The sequence below is a fragment of the Pelobates fuscus genome, chromosome 12, assembly GCF_036172605.1.
Source record: "Pelobates fuscus isolate aPelFus1 chromosome 12, aPelFus1.pri, whole genome shotgun sequence".
Classification (NCBI taxonomy): Eukaryota; Metazoa; Chordata; class Amphibia; order Anura; family Pelobatidae; genus Pelobates; species Pelobates fuscus.
Window position 1 is genome coordinate 128,640,677 of NC_086328.1, and position 17,964 is coordinate 128,658,640.

At 39.2% G+C, this 17,964-nt stretch overlaps 1 protein-coding gene across 1 annotated transcript in view; it reads right to left on the reverse strand.

The window, feature by feature from the left end:
• Nucleotides 1-17,964, reverse strand: part of KIAA1549L (KIAA1549 like) — a 127,993-nt gene that overhangs the window by 62,875 nt on the left and 47,154 nt on the right. Inside the window, exon 2 of the mRNA XM_063437303.1 lies at nucleotides 2,991-3,284. Coding sequence (XP_063293373.1) covers nucleotides 2,991-3,284 — 294 coding nt within the window. The remainder of the gene's footprint in view (nucleotides 1-2,990; nucleotides 3,285-17,964) is intronic.

Genomic DNA, 17,964 nt, shown 5'->3' on the forward strand with positions numbered 1-17,964 from the left:
ATCAAGGCCTGTGTTTTCAGTACTAACCATACTGGTATGAGACACAGCAGTTGATAAACTAACTGCTGTTGTTGGTGCTAGTGAGGATATTTCATCATTGGTTGAAAACTGAATATTTGAAGTAGTCACAAACACAGATGGCAAATGAGATGCTAAAGAAGATAAAGAGGTTTGAGAATGTTGAGGCTGGTCAGATGTTGATTCAAATGACAAGTCAGTAAACATGGCAGTAGATCTTTCAGTGCCTCCCACACTAATCAGACTCACAGTCTGATCCTTCTCAGTATTTGTGAGATGTGGCACTGTTGATGATTCCGCAGAAGATGCAACACTATTTGAAGACAAAGATGGAATGGAAGGAGTTGCTGAAAACGACAAGAAGGGATCTTTTGCAGAAGAGGACATTGACCCATATGTTTGAGGATGGTAAGATGATGGTTCAGATAGTGAAGAAGAAAAATAAGAGGCAGTGGTTTCCGTATGACTAGATGTTTGTTCAAATAATGATGACATAAACTCAGTATTATATATTTTGGTACTTCCGAGACTGCTCTGCTCTGCTGTTTGGGGTCCTACTGTGGTTGTTACTATTGGGGACACAAGATTATGCGTACTTGGGCTGCTTGATGACAAAAATGGGGGATTCATTCCTGTAATCTCAGAGCCTGTGATTGACTGAGAGAACTGGAAAGATGTAGCCACAGGAGAAATATCACTTGGCATGTCACTGGAAGTAACTGAAGTTGTGGTGGTAACTGTAAACTGATCATTAGTTTGCAAGACCTGTGAGTTTGTTGTAGAATTATGCATCACAATGAGAGTACCGGTAGACATGGAATTATTTGTATATACTTCAGTACTTGATTCTGAGGGAAGTAACATAGATGTGTCCCCCAGAATTGGTGTTGTAACATCAGGCATCAAGGTGCTTTTATCGACAAAAAAACTCGATGTGCTATCGGAAATGTTTGATGTGTTTCTATTTGCTGTCTCAGTTAGTAATGTTTTTTCTGATGTTATTGTGGATTTAGTTGTGGTCGAATATGTATTAAATTCACCAAGCATAGTTGATTGCTCAAGATATAAAGTACTATTTTGTGATGTTAAATGGGCTGAAGTTCTAGGGTGCTCTTCTTCGGTTGTTGTCACAGTAACTAGTGATAATTGAGATTCTGATGAAGGTGAAGTAGTTGCAAAATTTGTGGGTGAGTCACTTGAATATGAAATATGTGTGGTGGTACTAGATGAACTAAATATTGTAGATCCAGGATGTAAGGCTTCTGTATCTAACTCAGTATTATTCATCACTGTGGGTTTTCCTTCAGAAATAAAAGTTCCAGTTGAAATCTCACCCATAGTGGCAGTACCTGAATGGGAAGACATTTCATATGTAGACAAGTCCTGTACTGGTGCTGACACAACATCAGGCACCTGACTGGTTTTATCACTAAAATATAGGGTTGTTATTAGGCTACTCGAAAGTCTTGATTCACTAGTTTCTGGTTCTGTTGATAATGTTGTTTCAAAATCTGTTTTATATAAATTTGGGATTGTTGTTTGACTAGGTGAACCATTTGATAATGTGATGGTACTTGACTCAGAGGAAGAGGATTCTTGAAAATGTGAAGTACCATTTCCAGAAGTTAAAGGGATTACATTTGTTGACTGGTCTGTCTTGTCTGTTACAGAATCTGAACTTTCTTGACTTATTTTGAGTGTGCTTAATGTGTTATACTGATTGACTTCAGATGTTGTATTTATATGTGGAGTACTTGAAGGTTGTTGAGGATATGATTCATCAATAGTGTTGGAAATTTCAGTAGAAATTATTAAAGAAGCATGGGTTATTTCTGTGACCTTTGCAGATTCATCTTGAGTGGTGGCCTCATGGAAAGTACTAAAGCTTAAACTAGAAATATAGTCTCTTGTGGATAGTTCTAATCTCTCCATTGTTGTTATACCTCCAGCCTCTGTTTGCAGGGTTTTTGAGCTATCTGTCCCATAGGCCAGTGGTTCGGTATTATCAACATTACTTTGGGTACCGGTTGATAATGATTCTTTGGTGGTGGTTGTAGAGGTAATAATATTGAATAGTGTTGAGGTATGTTCTGCTGGTGACAATGTACTAGTTAAACTGGAAGGATGTGTAGTGTGTGCCGTAAAATGTGGTGTGGTGTCTGAAGTTGAATCAGTATAATCAGGAATGTCTGTTATGCTAGAATCGAGTTTATTTGATGACACTGTAGGTGTTTGCTCTGTTAGAGAAGATGTTTCTGGACTGCTACTGCTTAAAGTAGAGTTAGAGGTTGTGCCAGAAACAGTCTCCAGTCCACTAGTCACAATGATAATTGGTTTATCAGAGGGAGAAAATGTTTCACTTGTTGACTGATAACTACTTGCCTCCACCCTATTTGTTATATCATTGTCAGATGTAGAGGACGATGATGTTTGTGAGGTGGTATTTTCTAGAGATATGGATGTCAGTGATACAGTGTTGGATTGTTCTGTGAATATTTTACTTCTCATATTGAAATCAGGGCTTGTATTACTGTCTTTTATGTCTATTGTCTGTTGGGTTTCTGCAAGTGAATTTTCCAAAGTTATTTCTGGACTAGTATTTATCTCTCTCAAGGGTGTTGTATGTGTTCCTGACCACTCAATGGAATTGGTAGTTAGAATACTCAAGAGGTTACTTGTTGAATTTACATTGGGATCTATAGCAATATCAGTGTTTTGTTCGCTATATGTTAACCTATCAGAATAAGGCACATTAGTAGAGTCTGTATCATAATGCACTGTGGCTACTGACATGGAAGAGTGGGCAGATGCAGGCGAAGTTGTTGATGAAAATGTTGTTGTTGAAGGTAATGTTGATGGTGATGATGATGTTAATGATGGCATTGATGGTGTTGTTGAGAATGGCAATTCATTTTGGGTGAACGTCAATGAAGACGATGGCACAAAAGTAAATATGCTGGTATCACCCAGACCTGATATTGAGGTTGTTTTGTCTTTTGGCTGGGATGAAACTTCAAGTGAAGAATTGAATTCTTCCAAAAACATGGTTATATTTTCCTGTCCATTGGTGGTTTGGCTATTATCACTAGACTTGGTGTTTGTGTTGGGTAATGTTGATGAATTGTAATACAAAGTGGCATTGTCTGTTAATTGTCCCATGATTTCCAAAGGATCATTGGCTGTAGAGGAAGACGTTACTCCTTGGGAAGGCCATATAGGTGAGTCACTTGCTGATGTGTTTACATCTGCTGGTTGAGTTGAAGAATCTGTAATGATAAAGCCACAGATATCTTAATTTTGGGATACTCTAAAGTTAATATAGGTATATTACTAAAAATTATATTATCTGACCAGAAGTACTATGCTCTAAAACCCTATACCACTGAAGGAATAAGGACAAACTTTACATCATATAATAGCCTAGTCTCTATCACATACAATTCATTTCTCTTAATGTAGACCTATATTGTTCCAAATTTGTTCCATTTTTGTCTGGAGCAGTGGGTTCTACCTGTTCTAGTTTATCCATGGACAGCAAAGATTTTATTTGATATACCTGCTGTGCTAGATCAAATGAGCCCAAAAAGCTTCAAAATAAAGTAGGTGCTTGATCACGGAGATACAGTTACAAAATGTTACCTTTTCTAAAGGCTCGGCCCTCGCTCCTTTTAAGAGATATTGTAACACATTCTGAGCAGAGCATATTGTCTCTGCTAACTGTCAATGACCATTTGACAGAGATAGCATACTGCCAGAAGCCAAAGCCACAGGATGACAAGGATAGCGTGCCATCTCCAGATGGTGAATGGACGGGACTGCCGCAATGTAGCATTTTACTAAATCTAAAGAACAAAATAGCCTGAAGACTTGAATCTCCATGTGAATCTATATTGATCATGCTTGTGAGTCACACAGAGACAAATAGATTGTTTATGACAAATGCCTTTTAGAAACCTGTCTGTTAGTAGATAGAAAATAAAGAAAAAATATTCATGCTGGTTTGATAACAAAAAATATATCAGAATCTGTTATATACCATCGTCAGGAGAGCATGAAAAGCGGTCCAGTGCAAGAAAAAATATATATATTAGAGCCTAGTTGTTGTTAGAGGGTTGTTTGGGGGCTAAAGGCCCATATTTTGGGGTCATTATCCCTGGATTGTAAAAAACTTTGTGAGAAGGGGAAGGAAATGCGGGGGTTGGGAGAGATGCAAAAGGATTGGGAGAGTTTAGGGATAGACAGAGAGATACACAGACAAGGTGGGGTGCGAAAGAAAGGAGAATAGAGAGGCAGGGTTACGTGTGAAGGATACAGGAAGGGAACGGTTAAAATGTGGCATTTAGAGGGTTACTCCACCACTATGACCTGGTGGTAGGAGCCATTATGTGCAGTGTTTCCGCTAGAAATACTGCGCTTAATGAGATATTGGCAATTGTTTGTCGGGGTATAGTTGCCACCCCAGCACATGTAACTTTGACAGCAAAACTCCGTTCCAGGTTGCCAATGTCAATTCTGTGCATAACATTTGTATGTCGTCAGTGCACACTTCGCGCTGGCAATGGACGTATTGAGCTTCCCCTTGCCATCTCAATCGCAAATCTGGATGTAACCTCCCTCCCTTCTTTCGTGCAGCCCTCTCCACCTCCCAATCAGCACAAATTGCTTTTTTTTCCCCAATTTCCCATTTTCCTCACACCCTCTCTCTATGAGAAGCCTTTGATTGTACCTCCCGTGGCTCCCATGACTTCACAAGTGGGCGCGGAAAGCCACGCTGGGATTGCTGCCTGGCTCCAGATTGCAGACAAGTAAATTATAATTTTTTAAATAGTTATGGGGGGGGGGGGGGGACTAAAGAATAATACCCAACAGAACATTATTCATTAAAGAGCAAATGTGTATAGAAAAAAGGGTTAGAGTAACATTTTAAGATGCAGCTTTGGAGGAGGGTTATCACATACTCATTTAAGCTAAAGCCGAGTAGATTTCAGAACCTATAAATTCCCATTTATTAGAGTATTGAAAATCTCTCTGTCACAGATCTGTTTTTTCCTAGGTTTTTCATATGGTGATTTTGTCCTGTAAATCTAATTACTACTTTATGTAATGTAAAAAAAAAAGTATTCTGGATTCACATGAAGCCTTCCTACTTTATCTCACACTACACGTTCAACCTTAACTTCAGTCATCAATCAAGTTATAGAGCACGGGAAGCATATTAATTTTCAGTCAATACTACAAGGAAGAGAAGCCCATAATTTTAAATTGTTTCTAAATATTCACAACAATAACATCAACAGGAGAGAAAAAACAAGTAGCAACAGCTCAATTAGCCTGCCCTCCAGTGGGTCCCTGCTCAGATCTCAAGCTGGTTTTAGCTCAACTTGTGCCATTACAGAGAGAACATATCTGAAGCATATCAGACTGGTCCCACCCATACGGGCAGTCCAGATCCAAAATGCCAGCAAGTTCCCTCTGCACGAGAGATACGGCAACCCCAGACGATCGTTTCAACCTTGTAAGGTATCATCAGTGAGGTATAGCCAATATTCCTGTAGGCACCGTGAGCAAGGGGTCCACATCAACATCAACATCATAACATCAACAGGATCCATTCAAAAAGAAAACCAAATGCGTGAATGGAAATGCATGACTTTGCAAAAAGACAGATCTACTTTAAATACTCCTCTTTACTAAAATGTGCTTTAGTAATCAATATTCCCAAAATGCATAAACTGGATACAGACGACTGCTGTAGGGGTTGTGGAACCCGCGGAACGTACATCCACATGTGGTGGGATTGCTGGAAGATACGCAGCTTTTGGAAAGCGGTGGAAGATCTGCTGAAACAAACTTTTGATAGACCCCTGAAGATGGACCCCTGGATATACTTGCTTAACAGAACAGTAGATGGGTGGACTAGGAGAGAACAGAAACTAATACATAAAATAACTCTAAGTGCGCGCAGAGAGATAGTGACGGTGTGGCTAAAACCAGAGGGTCCAGAGTTCTCGGGGGTGATCTCTAGGATACGTGAATGTAGAATTTTGGATGATTTGACAGCTAGGGTAAAGGGAACGACAGTGTCTTTCCAACGACTTTGGGAGCCATGGGACAACAGCCCAGTAGGCTCGAGTGGAGACTGACAGGGTTCAGACCAGAGAGTGGACTCGGATAACTAAAAAAGGCCCCCCCCAGGAAAATATGGCTGTAATGCTGAAAGAGGGGAAGTACTCCCCCCCCCCCCCCTCCTCGTCTCTTCTCTTCTCTTTTCTCGACTCTATATCTCTTCTCACTTTTTTCCTAAACTTTATTTTCACTTCTTATTTCGTTTCATGCTATACATATTTCTCTTCTCCCTTGGTTTCGAGGGAAAAGTATTTTCTATACCAGGCATGATCAAGCTACCGGAGGAACTGGGAAGCCCATGAGCAGGGTTAGTCATGAGACAAAGCGTAAAGAAGGGGCCCCATATGCCGCCCACATGCCTGAATAAAAATAAAAATCCCTTGGTAGGGTAACAGTTGTACGGGGATGCAGGAAGGACTTGCATGGCCTACTGAAATTGCATTATGTTACCACTTGCGATATTCATGTTGGCTTCTGCACACTCGAGTGAAAAATAAAGAATTAAAAAAAAAAAAGTAATCAATATACATACATACATACATACATACATTCAAAATGTATAAATATTTTAAGGGTGACCCCAATGATCACTGACATGGTGGCTTGAGCTGGCATGTGTAGTAAAGAACTCTAAAAACGCTGTTTTTGGATGGGGTATCATTCTAAATGTTTAAATGTTATGGGGTAACAGTGCTAGAACGATAAAGTGTTGACTGCATGTCTATTCTTCCAAAACTGTGTGAGTTTTTTCATCTCTAAAGACATTTAACCACCTATAATTACACAGTCTGTTGGTTGCCATGGATATTTAAATGTAAACCACAGTGGAAAGCCACATTTTATACATCTGTAGCAGAGATTTTTTTTTCAGATTTTTGTGAGAAACGCATTTGTTATTAATTTGTTGTTTGGTTGTAACATCTAGCTCTAGAATAATAAATTTAATTACACATTTTACCACTTTGGAGCACTGTCTTTGTAATTCCTTTAAATAGGTTTTTGAGAGCTAAAATGTTAACATTCACACAAATAATTCCAAACGAGCATGGCAAAAAGGTACAGGAAAAACATAATAAAATGTAAAATGGGTTCAGAGCCAAGTAAATACTCTTCTAAATGACTTGTGATTGTACTAGAAAACATCAATTTGAGAACATCTAAGTCGCCACATGGGTATACAGATCTTGTTACGCTACTAGGGGTGATTTGGGTTGGAACTCAACTGCAGCTTGTAAACTCCCTAATTACAATAGTGAAGAATTGGAGAATCCTTAAGTATCAATACTGTAGCTTTAAGAAAAGAGAGAATCACTGGTAACTTGATTCAACCGAAGTTTTAATAAGGGTTAAACTTAAATGAATTGCATTTAGGCAATAATCCAATAAGAAGAAGTGCAAGTAATTAACAACACAAAGTTCAGTATTAAGTATTTCTTCAGAGATGCATTAAGTAACATTAGTTCATGAGAATAATCTTCAATAGGAACAATAATCAAGTAGCTAAGGATATTTGCAAAGCAAGAACCGTTCATAGTGAATAAGCATGATGGGACTTGTCTTTCATGAGATTAGTAACTGGTAGCAATGTAGATTTGAGTAAGCAAGCATTAGTTCATTAATAAATGATATTGCAGACAAATAGCTGAAAGATATACTTAAGGTTAATATGGGTAGTCCTCCAATAGTCCAGACATATGGTCCACTTGTAAGGTAGCAAAGTATCCGTTCTCCAGTAATCCTTTATGGCATGCAGCAATCCTTGCATTTGCTCAAAGGCTGGAAGGGCTTGTCTGAGCTTGTGGAAAGGTAATTCTGGTGGAAGCAGTTCCCAGTAGCTGAGCCTGTGGACTCTGTGGAGCCCAATACTGTCAGAGCTGAGTCAGAGGGGGGCGGGGTCCGGCTCCTCACAGTTGAGTGCCGAACCCAGAAGTGTTACTCCATGACAGAGCTGTCCCTAAGATTCAAGGCAATCAGAAGAAAATACACACTTTGTTATGCATGAGTTTCCTCACAATGTCCTGCTCTATCATAAATTTCCTTGTATTATTATAAATGAGCCCAGGGGAAGTGTTGACTATTTAATTAATATTCCTGTTTTGATGTTCCATTGATGTTATGAAGTCACGTGATGTGTCTAGTGAGCGAAGAACTGTGAAATACAATTTCCTTGACATCAGCTCATGTAACAAATTGTTGCTTGATTTTCCTTAATTTAAACTTAAAGTGAAACCACAAGCACCATAACCACTACAGCCCGCAGTAGAGGTTAAAGAACCAGGAAAGCTCCGAGGCATTCCCAAGATAAGTAGTAAAACAATTTGTGAATGGTTTGAGATATTTCTTGGGGTGTGCCAGACACCCATCACTGCCTCCCCTTCTGACAGAAATGTCTGTCCTGGTGACCAGCAGACACCAGGTAAGTTGTCAAGCTATTGGCAAAGGAACTACATGCTCCAAGTCCACTTTTTTTAAGCCTTTTATGATGGCGTCTGTCATTAATGCAGTTGGGGGCAACTAAAATACCGAGGATGGCGGACACTCAAGCCACCCCAAAATGTGTGTCTGGTAATGGTATTCAGCAATAGCCCCCTGAGGCAGCTCAGGCCATCCCATCACTGTGGCATCATGCCCTTTTGTATTGGATTGTAGTGGAACACCGAACAGCCAGAGCATGCCAGGCTGTTACAATGGTCGAATGCCTGTGTGTCCATGCTAAAGAGCTAAATACCGCATACCCTCAACATTGGCATAGCGTGGCCAGGGTAAAAGAAGGCAGACCTGCTCAGAAAGGGGCCAGGTCCGCATGCCAGGCTGCCTGCCAATCAACCAAGGATAACTCTTCCAGGGACAGGTTATGCAGAGAGCGCTGTTTCAGCACATACTCCACATGGTATTGGCGCCCTGAGCAAACATCTAATGATGAGTTTGTGTTGCACTTTCTGGGGACAGTTTCCTGGTGTCACCAAAAACAGGACACCAGGAAACAAAACGGGGATGGCGGGATGGGACCATAAAACATGGATTGTCCACCTAAATCAGGTCTGTTTGGAGGCCTGAGAAAGGATCTGTGTTTGATATTTGACATTATTGTAATGAAGTCTAGCAGTAGGGATTGATTGGATCCTGGGCTATCTGGCCACGTTTGAAACCAATCAATGTGATCACATGCCTTATTATTATTATTGGTATTTTTTATACAGCGCCAACTAATTCCACAACACTTTACAATAACAGTTACATGTTCCCTTACATAGAAAGATAATACAAATTCTCAATACACTCCACTGATATGGAGAGCAAAAGAAAGAGGCACAGGGAGGAAAAGTTAGCGTAAAAGGAACCCAAGCTTTTATTGCGATCTAATGTTAAAAAAGGAAATAGACCAAAAATAACTCAGTATTAATGGTGCAAGCCTAATTGGGTCTAGGGAATAAAGGGAAAAGGTGGAGTCCCACAGTTGCTCGTACTGTTGTATAGAAAACCACCTCATGATATCCAGTGTTGGGCAGGTACGTATTACTGTGGGGTAAACCAGAAGAAACCCCCGTGTATAATATCCCACCTACTAGTGAAAGGTTTTCCTCACTGTTCCCATTCCTTTTGCTCTCCCTATTAGTGGAGTGTATTGGGAATCTTGTATTATCTTTCTATTACGGGTTACCACCTTTATGTGACTGTCCTCCTTAAAGGAGGAGAGTTTTTGCGATACCTTTACTCCTCCCACGGTTTGGTGGGATAGGTAATCACTGCATCTCTGGTTGAGTCCCTTTAGATACTCCTATTCTTGGAGCATATTTCATTTCACTCTTCGGGTTATAACATATCCCCATATATTGATATTCCTACTAACTAGATTAGTAATATAGAAAAGATCAGAATGGAGGATCAGCGCTACTTCTATCACAGGGAATGTAAAAATGTAAGGTATAGGGGGAGGGGTAAAATAGTAAAAAAAATATGAAATATACTTACAGTATATTGAGCAGGCTCACTGCTCGATGTACAGCATATGGGTGGTACAATCCCCACCTTAGGATTCTTTGTCCTTCTTATAGATGATAAAACAATGATGTCAGGTCAGGATATAAAAGATAACGTAAATAAAATGGAATAAAAAAAAAATAGAATAAAAAATAAAAATTAAAAATGAAAACAAATTTAATTTTGTTTTTGTTTTTTTAATTTTTTTATTCTATTTTTTATTCCATAGTATAGTGAGGCTGCTCAATATACTATAAATATATTTCATATTTTTTTTTACTATTTTATAAGAGATACAGGGAGCACTATATTCTATTTTTCTCATTCCGAGTTGGACTACTCCGCTGTTGTATACACCTGAAAATCAGAGGAACTCTACATATCCTTGAGTGGGGATTATTCCACTTCACGCATTCCAAACCAGAGCTGAATTTTAGCTCTGGATATTGTGAGTAGTTCCTTTATAATATACAAAATATTAAGTATATCAATGTACTGTACCATTGGATTCCTTTTCCTCTTGCTTCTCCCTTATATGTACCACTGGACAATCAGTCTTTGCCCGTGACTACACATCCTACATGCTGCTCCACAAAGATTTCTAACTACTGTCGTGGATTACCTCACTTGGGACTATTGTAGAATTATTTGGACTTTTACATATCAATATAAATTCTTTAGGCGCACCCTTTTCTTCTCTTTCTCTGACTATACTAACTAGATAAGTCTGAAAGATATCTCCCACTAGTGTTAATTTTTTCGACTAACATGTTTGAGAGTCGACTAAAGCTAAAAGTATAACAATTCAGATGACTAAAATACGACTAAAACAAAAAATTGCTTTTTAGACAAAACACTATGACTAAAAGTAAATTAAAATTTGTCGCCAAAATTAACACTGTCTCCCACTTAGGTTTGATGTATCTCCCAGTGTCCTCAGGTAGTGCAGTATCTCACAAAAGTGAGTACACCATCCACATTTTTGTAAATATTTTATTTTAGCTTTTTATGTGAAAACACTGAAGAAATTACACTCTTCTACAATGTAAAGTAGTAAGTGTACAGCCTGTCTAACAGTGTACATTTGCTGTCCCCTCAAAATAACTCACCACACAGCCATTGATGTCTAAACCGTTGGCTCAAGAGCCTGGGGGTTATATCCTGTGTATGGGCTGATCTCTCATGTCCTATACTGTTTGCACTATGTATTTTACTTTTGTTTTTTAGAGTTGTCTGGTCATAGAACTTCTATATTGTTCTGCATTTGGTGTAGTATTTCTATTTATTATACTATTTTCTTTAAAATAACATCATGATGCCCCTGCGCGATAACGTCATCACGGAGAATCACATGGTTCCCAGCTCCCACTATAATTAGACACCATTTCCTTACTCCATACTGGGTCATAGAAGAGATAGCTGAATCCCACATATGCAGCCCAGGAGGATTCCCTTACAGCATGGGCATTGAATTCATCCTCTTAGAAGAATGGTGAGATCCACACCAGTCATATCCATTATTGAAAAAAAGTTAGGGCAAAGTGATCACTGTAATTGGCTCCCATAGTCATCACTTGGCTAGTGCTAATAATGGTTAGCTAGGATTAGGGTTAGCAGGGGGTACAAATAGGTTTAAAGTTTGATGCCGGCCAGTAAAGCCTGTGTTACCTCAACAAAAAGTATGTCTAGGAAACAAGCAATGACGCATGCCACAATTAGGACAAGTCTGTAATTTGACCCCAAAAAACGGCAAAGATATATATGTGGAATATTACTGTACTCGGCAGCTGAATGCAAACCTAGGGTGATTGAAATACTAAGACACACAAAGCCTAAAAAATACATCTTTAGAATTGAATATGTAAAAAAAAAAAAAAAGATCACTTTATCAATTCAGCAAAAACTGGTGCTGAAACAGCCAAGTGAAAAGAGTCTAAATAAAGCTGGTGTGTCTGTAATCTTGGTCTATAAGCTCTCAAAAATTCTCCAATGGTCCACAAGATGGAAAAACACAAATCTGGAGTCTTTACAGTAGTATATGTGGTATACACAGAAATTAAACATGTGAAAAGCTCCAACATTTTAACCTCTTAGGGACACATGACGGAAATATTCCGTCATGATTCCCTTTTATTCCACAAGTTGTGTCCTTAAGGGGTTAAAGTAACCTGACGTTTTGGCAGAGGATGGTAATATAATGGTTAAATGTAAAGGATGTAAGGATGGTAATATAATGGTTAAATGTAAATTGTTAGAATGCTCTTAGTAACTACCCTGTGGAGGTCTACTTTGTACAAATATACACTTTTGTTTTGGATTCTGTGACTGATTTTAAAGTTATGGTCTCGGGAAACCAAATTTAGCAAAGGTCTAGCTTTAAAACCATAATTCTCTCTTTGCATTAATTGTTCTATAAATCCTAGACATTTGACGTATTTTACCCGTCAGGATTAAATGTGAATCAATATTTAATTATTCTTCTTTAGAAGTATTAGCTGTATAGAAATTATAACAAACAGAGCTGTGAACAAAAATGTTTTTTATTTATTTTTTTGATTTGACCCATTCTTTAATATTTTATTCATACTTAATGTTTTTTTGTTTTCATATAGGATATCGGAAAAATATTGTCTCTGTCCTTTATATATGAGTGCACTTAAAGATAAACTGATAATGGGATGTATTATTTCCATAATTAATGTCTGCTGCCCACTCCTAAAGTTCCCTATTAAGGGTTTCAGAATTTGTAGAGGTTCATAAAATACCCCTAAATAGATTTAGCAGTTTAGCTCAAAGGAGAATGTGAATTTATAATGTATGACTCACCTATGAGATTAGCCTTGTTGTTGGCATGTGAGCTTACTCTTCAATGACCATTGCAATGGTACTTGGCATTTAAATGTGCATAGGGATTTGGGATAGTGCACAGGTAATTTTTATTTTTTATTCTTTTCGTTACAGTAGCACACACTCAAACTTTCTAACTGTGCCCACACACACACAGCATCATGGGGGGGGTCAAAGTAATTTGCATAATAAGCCCTGACTGTGCCCTGAAGGCCTAGCATTTGATGTAAAATGGTTCTGCACAAAAAAAAATTACATAAAACATGTGACAGTTCCTCTTTAAGTGATGAAAATAGTTTCTGGGATGGAAAGTGTTATTAGAAATTTGCACTATGTTTGAGTTTATGCAGTGTGCTTACTGAATCGTACATCACTAACAGCTCACCCACTCATCGCCTCCAGTCCGCACATAGAGCACAAACATCCTCAGATTCTCTTAAATCAACACGTTACTCTTCCCAATATTTATATGCAGCCATCGCTCTTGTGTAACGGAGCCATCCTGCAAATCGCAGAGAGCGGCTAAACTGCACCCATTTCACAGATATATGAAAATGTCACTGTGCTCATAGATCCAGCATTTTATTACACCAAAAAGTGACATTTTTATGGGAAAAATTGCAGCAGGGTTCATTATTTTCTCACTTGATGTATGCTTTGGGTTTTGTTCTTTGGGTTGATATACTATCTAAAAAAAAAATGTGAAAATTATCTTTATGGGAAAAAAGGGCAAATAGAATACATTATTTTTAGAATATATATATTTAATATATATTATATCATATAGATTTTGCATTTTATATCATATATATTATATTATTATTTTTAATTTTTTTAATAGAACATCATCTGATGTTTCGGCCATATCAGGGATTAGGAGTAGTCTCTCAGCCAATTCCTGGCCCATCAAACCTAAAAGGCTTGATTCAATGAATGTCTGGAGATGCTGGATGTCTGTAACAGGATTCACATGTATGATGTCATACGCATATTACTATTTCTTGCAGGAATAAATGAAATGCCAGTCGCCCCTATCCAAAAGGCTATGCCCACTGAAGCCAGACAGAAACCGACAGGAGTTGCGAAACCACACAATCCGAGCACCACACACACACCCACAGTCCAAACACCGACCTATATGATCCACCCCAAACCCCACAGGACAGCACCACAGCCATGTACATAAGTGAATCCACCTAAACACGACAACACCACGACCACATGAAAGGCATGCACAGAAAGCGATTCAGGAACACCGAACCATGAACCACAAAGACGCAACATTAGAGGCAGACACACAGAGCACCGGAGTAATGCAACACAACACAGGTACAACCATAGACACATGCAATAGAGGAGACACAGACCTACTGCAAATGGCTCCACAATTTCTAGCGGAGGGGACGGCCATGAAACATACAAAGCTTATACAACCTCAATACACACGAGCAAATAGCCGCACGACACACTAGAACTCAGGGCAGCAAGCAAAGGGCCGGAGCAAGCAGCTGCTCACCCACAGCCCTAACCAAAACAAATAGGCACCACAGATTATTAGAGTGTAAAACGCACAGTACTCTGATGTGTACCAAAAAGCTGAGCTAAACAGGCCGTGACAAATTCGCCTCAGCGAAAGCAACCAAAGATGCAAAAAGCTGACCATTTGTTTATTCGAGAAGTACCATATAATGCTGTACATTAGGCAGCACCCTCATTGCACTCTCAATATAAGGTAGTTGTTAGTTAAGTGTAAAATGTACTATGCATTGCTTTGTTCAGACATGTATTGCAAACGTCATGATTAACTTGCCTCTGCGCAGGCAAAAAGATGGCATTCCGATTTATGTAACTGATAACAGCGCCTCTGCGTAGGCGATTACCCGCTCAAAAACAAAACCAAAGTTTGCAATGGAAGTTATGATGTGATACCAATAAACATATTCAAAACAAAAGGCTATGCTTTCTCATTTCTCATGGGAATAAATGTGATAACCGGAGCCACAAGGAGTTTAGCCATAAGTGCCATTTCGATCAATTAAAAAATATCAATGGATAGGGTATATCACTGCATTTTATTAACTTTATCATGTATTTTTTATTCTTTTTTTTGTTTTGTGCTTTCTTTGAGTGAAGGAGAGGATTAAATCTAATTGTATATGCCTTTTATTCCTAAAATAAAAAAATACCAAAAATCCAGGTCATTGGTTTGACGATTCAGCTACTGCATGTATCAATATGTTGTCCAGGTGACTGTAATATTCCTTTAAGAATCTAAGGCTGCCGTTTGGAAATGGAATCTACAACGTTCCGTTCCGCAGCCCAATGGCGCAACATTCCAGTGGGGTTCAGTCAAGGTTCAAGTTGCACTTGGCTGCCCGTCTTAGAAACAGTTACCTGAGCCGTACTAATTGTTAACTTTGCTAGAGCTCCATGAGCTGTTACTTAAAAACCCCATCCTCTAATTTATTAGAGATACTGTGCCTAAAATTAAAGAGCGTAATTTAATTTCACACACGGAAATCTCCTAATTGCTATGTTGTCTCCCCAAGGCTGAGTTATGTATGTGATAAAAACAGAAAACCTGCCTGACAACGCAGCGACTATTATTGTACTTAATTTTAATGGCACAGCCTGTTTAAGGCAGAATTCCCTCGATATGTTAGAATAAGTCTAATAACATTCATTTGTATCAGCTGGGATCAGCAATGTATGGTTAGATAGGTATACCCCATACAATTGCATTTTTTCTAAATTGGTCAGCCATTATAACCCATTTCCCTCCCTCCCTCTTCAAATCATTGATAAATCTTCATGTCCCCTCTCCTCACTATCTGCCGCACTGGAAAAAAAACATACCCCTCCCTTTCGGTTTCACTAATACGCCACCATCCTTCCTAATAAACTGTCAATCCACCACACCACCTCACTAATAGACACTTCAATAATAAACATCATTAAATTTACCCACTCCTTGGCCTACAATAAACCATCATCCCCCCACTACTCTATGAAACCATCATTCCACCAACCTGCTACACTATCAAACCTTCATTCCCACACACCCCCACTCTTTATTAGACCATAATCCCCCACCTTACTTCACTATTAAACCATCATTCTTCTACCCCGCTTCACTATCAAACTTTCATTCCTTCACCCCACCTCAGTAATAAATGTCATTAAATTTTTCCCCTCCTTGACCTACAATAAGCCATTATTCCCCTCCTTACTTATCTATGAAACCATCATTCCACCACCATGCTTCACTCTTAAATCATCATTCCCCCACCTTACTTCACTATTAAACAATCATTCACCCACCTTACTTCACTATTAAACCATCATTCACCCACCTTACTTCACTATTAAATCATCTTTCACCCACCTTACTTCACTATTAAACCATCATTCCCCCACCTTACTTCACTATTAAACCATCATTCACCCACCTTACTTCACTATTAAACCATCATTCACCCACCTTACTTCACTATTAAATCATCATTTACCCACCTTACTTCACTATTAAACCATCATTCCCCCACCTTACTTCACTATTAAACCATCATTCACCCACCTTACTTCACTATTAAACCATCATTCACCCACCTTACTTCACTATTAAACCATCATTCACCCACCTTACTTCACTATTAAATCATCATTTACCCACCTTACTTCACTATTAAACCATCATTCCCCCACCTTACTTCACTATTAAACCATCATTCACCCACCTTACTTCACTATTAAACCATCATTCACCCACCTTACTTCACTATTAAATCATCATTCACCCACCTTACTTCACTATTAAACCATCATTCACCCACCTTACTTCACTATTAAATCATCATTTACCCACCTTACTTCACTTTTAAACCATCATTCACCCACCTTACTTCTCTATGAAACCATCCTTCCACCACCCTGTTTAACTATCAAACCACCATTCCCACATTCCATCTCTCTAATAAATCATTGTTAGCCCATTCTATCTCAGTTTTAAACCATCATTCCCAGACCTCACCTCTTTATTAAAACATTATTCCTTCTCCCTCTCTGGCTTACTTAAAAAACATCATTCATCCACCCAAAACTCATTGATAAACCATAGTTTCCTTTCTCTCCTTTTCTGGCTTACTTAAACTCAACGATAAACAACCATTCCCTCTCTTTCTCTCTCTTTGGATTACTTATAAACCATAACCATCATTCCCTCCCTTTCTCTCTCTTTCTGGTTTACCAACTACGGCATTTCCTTCCCCAGACCAGCTAACGTATCAATAAACAATTCAGCCTTCCAGCTTTTCTCATTAAAAAATCATCATGCCCGGGTGAAAAACGGGCAGCCAACTAGCTGAAAATTGGCTAAACAGCCTGGGAACAAGTAATGGGGCGAAAAAACAAAAAAACGAGAGCGGACAAGAATCTGGTGAGCCACGACATCGGAGAAATGCTAAGGGGCAGCCAGAAATTGCCATGGGACAAAATGGCGGCGAGAGAGGCTGAATCCTCCTGCTTCTCAGACGGAATGTCTTCCGACCTGGGTGAGGGAGCAACGGTCCAAATACCGAAGAGGCTTAACACCAAGACACCCCATATGGGTGAACCAGTCACGGCAGAACAACTAAAAGGCCTGCTGGCAGAGCTGCGGACGAATATTGCGGCTGACATGGCCTTCATCAAAGATGCCATTGAAGGCGCCACCTCACGAATAACACAGCTGGAGACCATCTTGACCACCCAGGACTCCAGAATTACCTTACTGGAGAAGCAAATGGCTACAATTCAGGCACAACAAAAGGCCACCACAGACAGAATTGACACCACTGAAGATCAGCGACGGCGGAACAACTTGAAGATCCGTGGGGTACCAGACACGGTTAACCTACCCGACTTGTCGCACTTCATTCGGCGCCTGCTCAACGCGCTGTTACCACCAAAGCAAGCAAAGGCGATAAGGTTGGACGGCATGTTCCGGTTACCGAA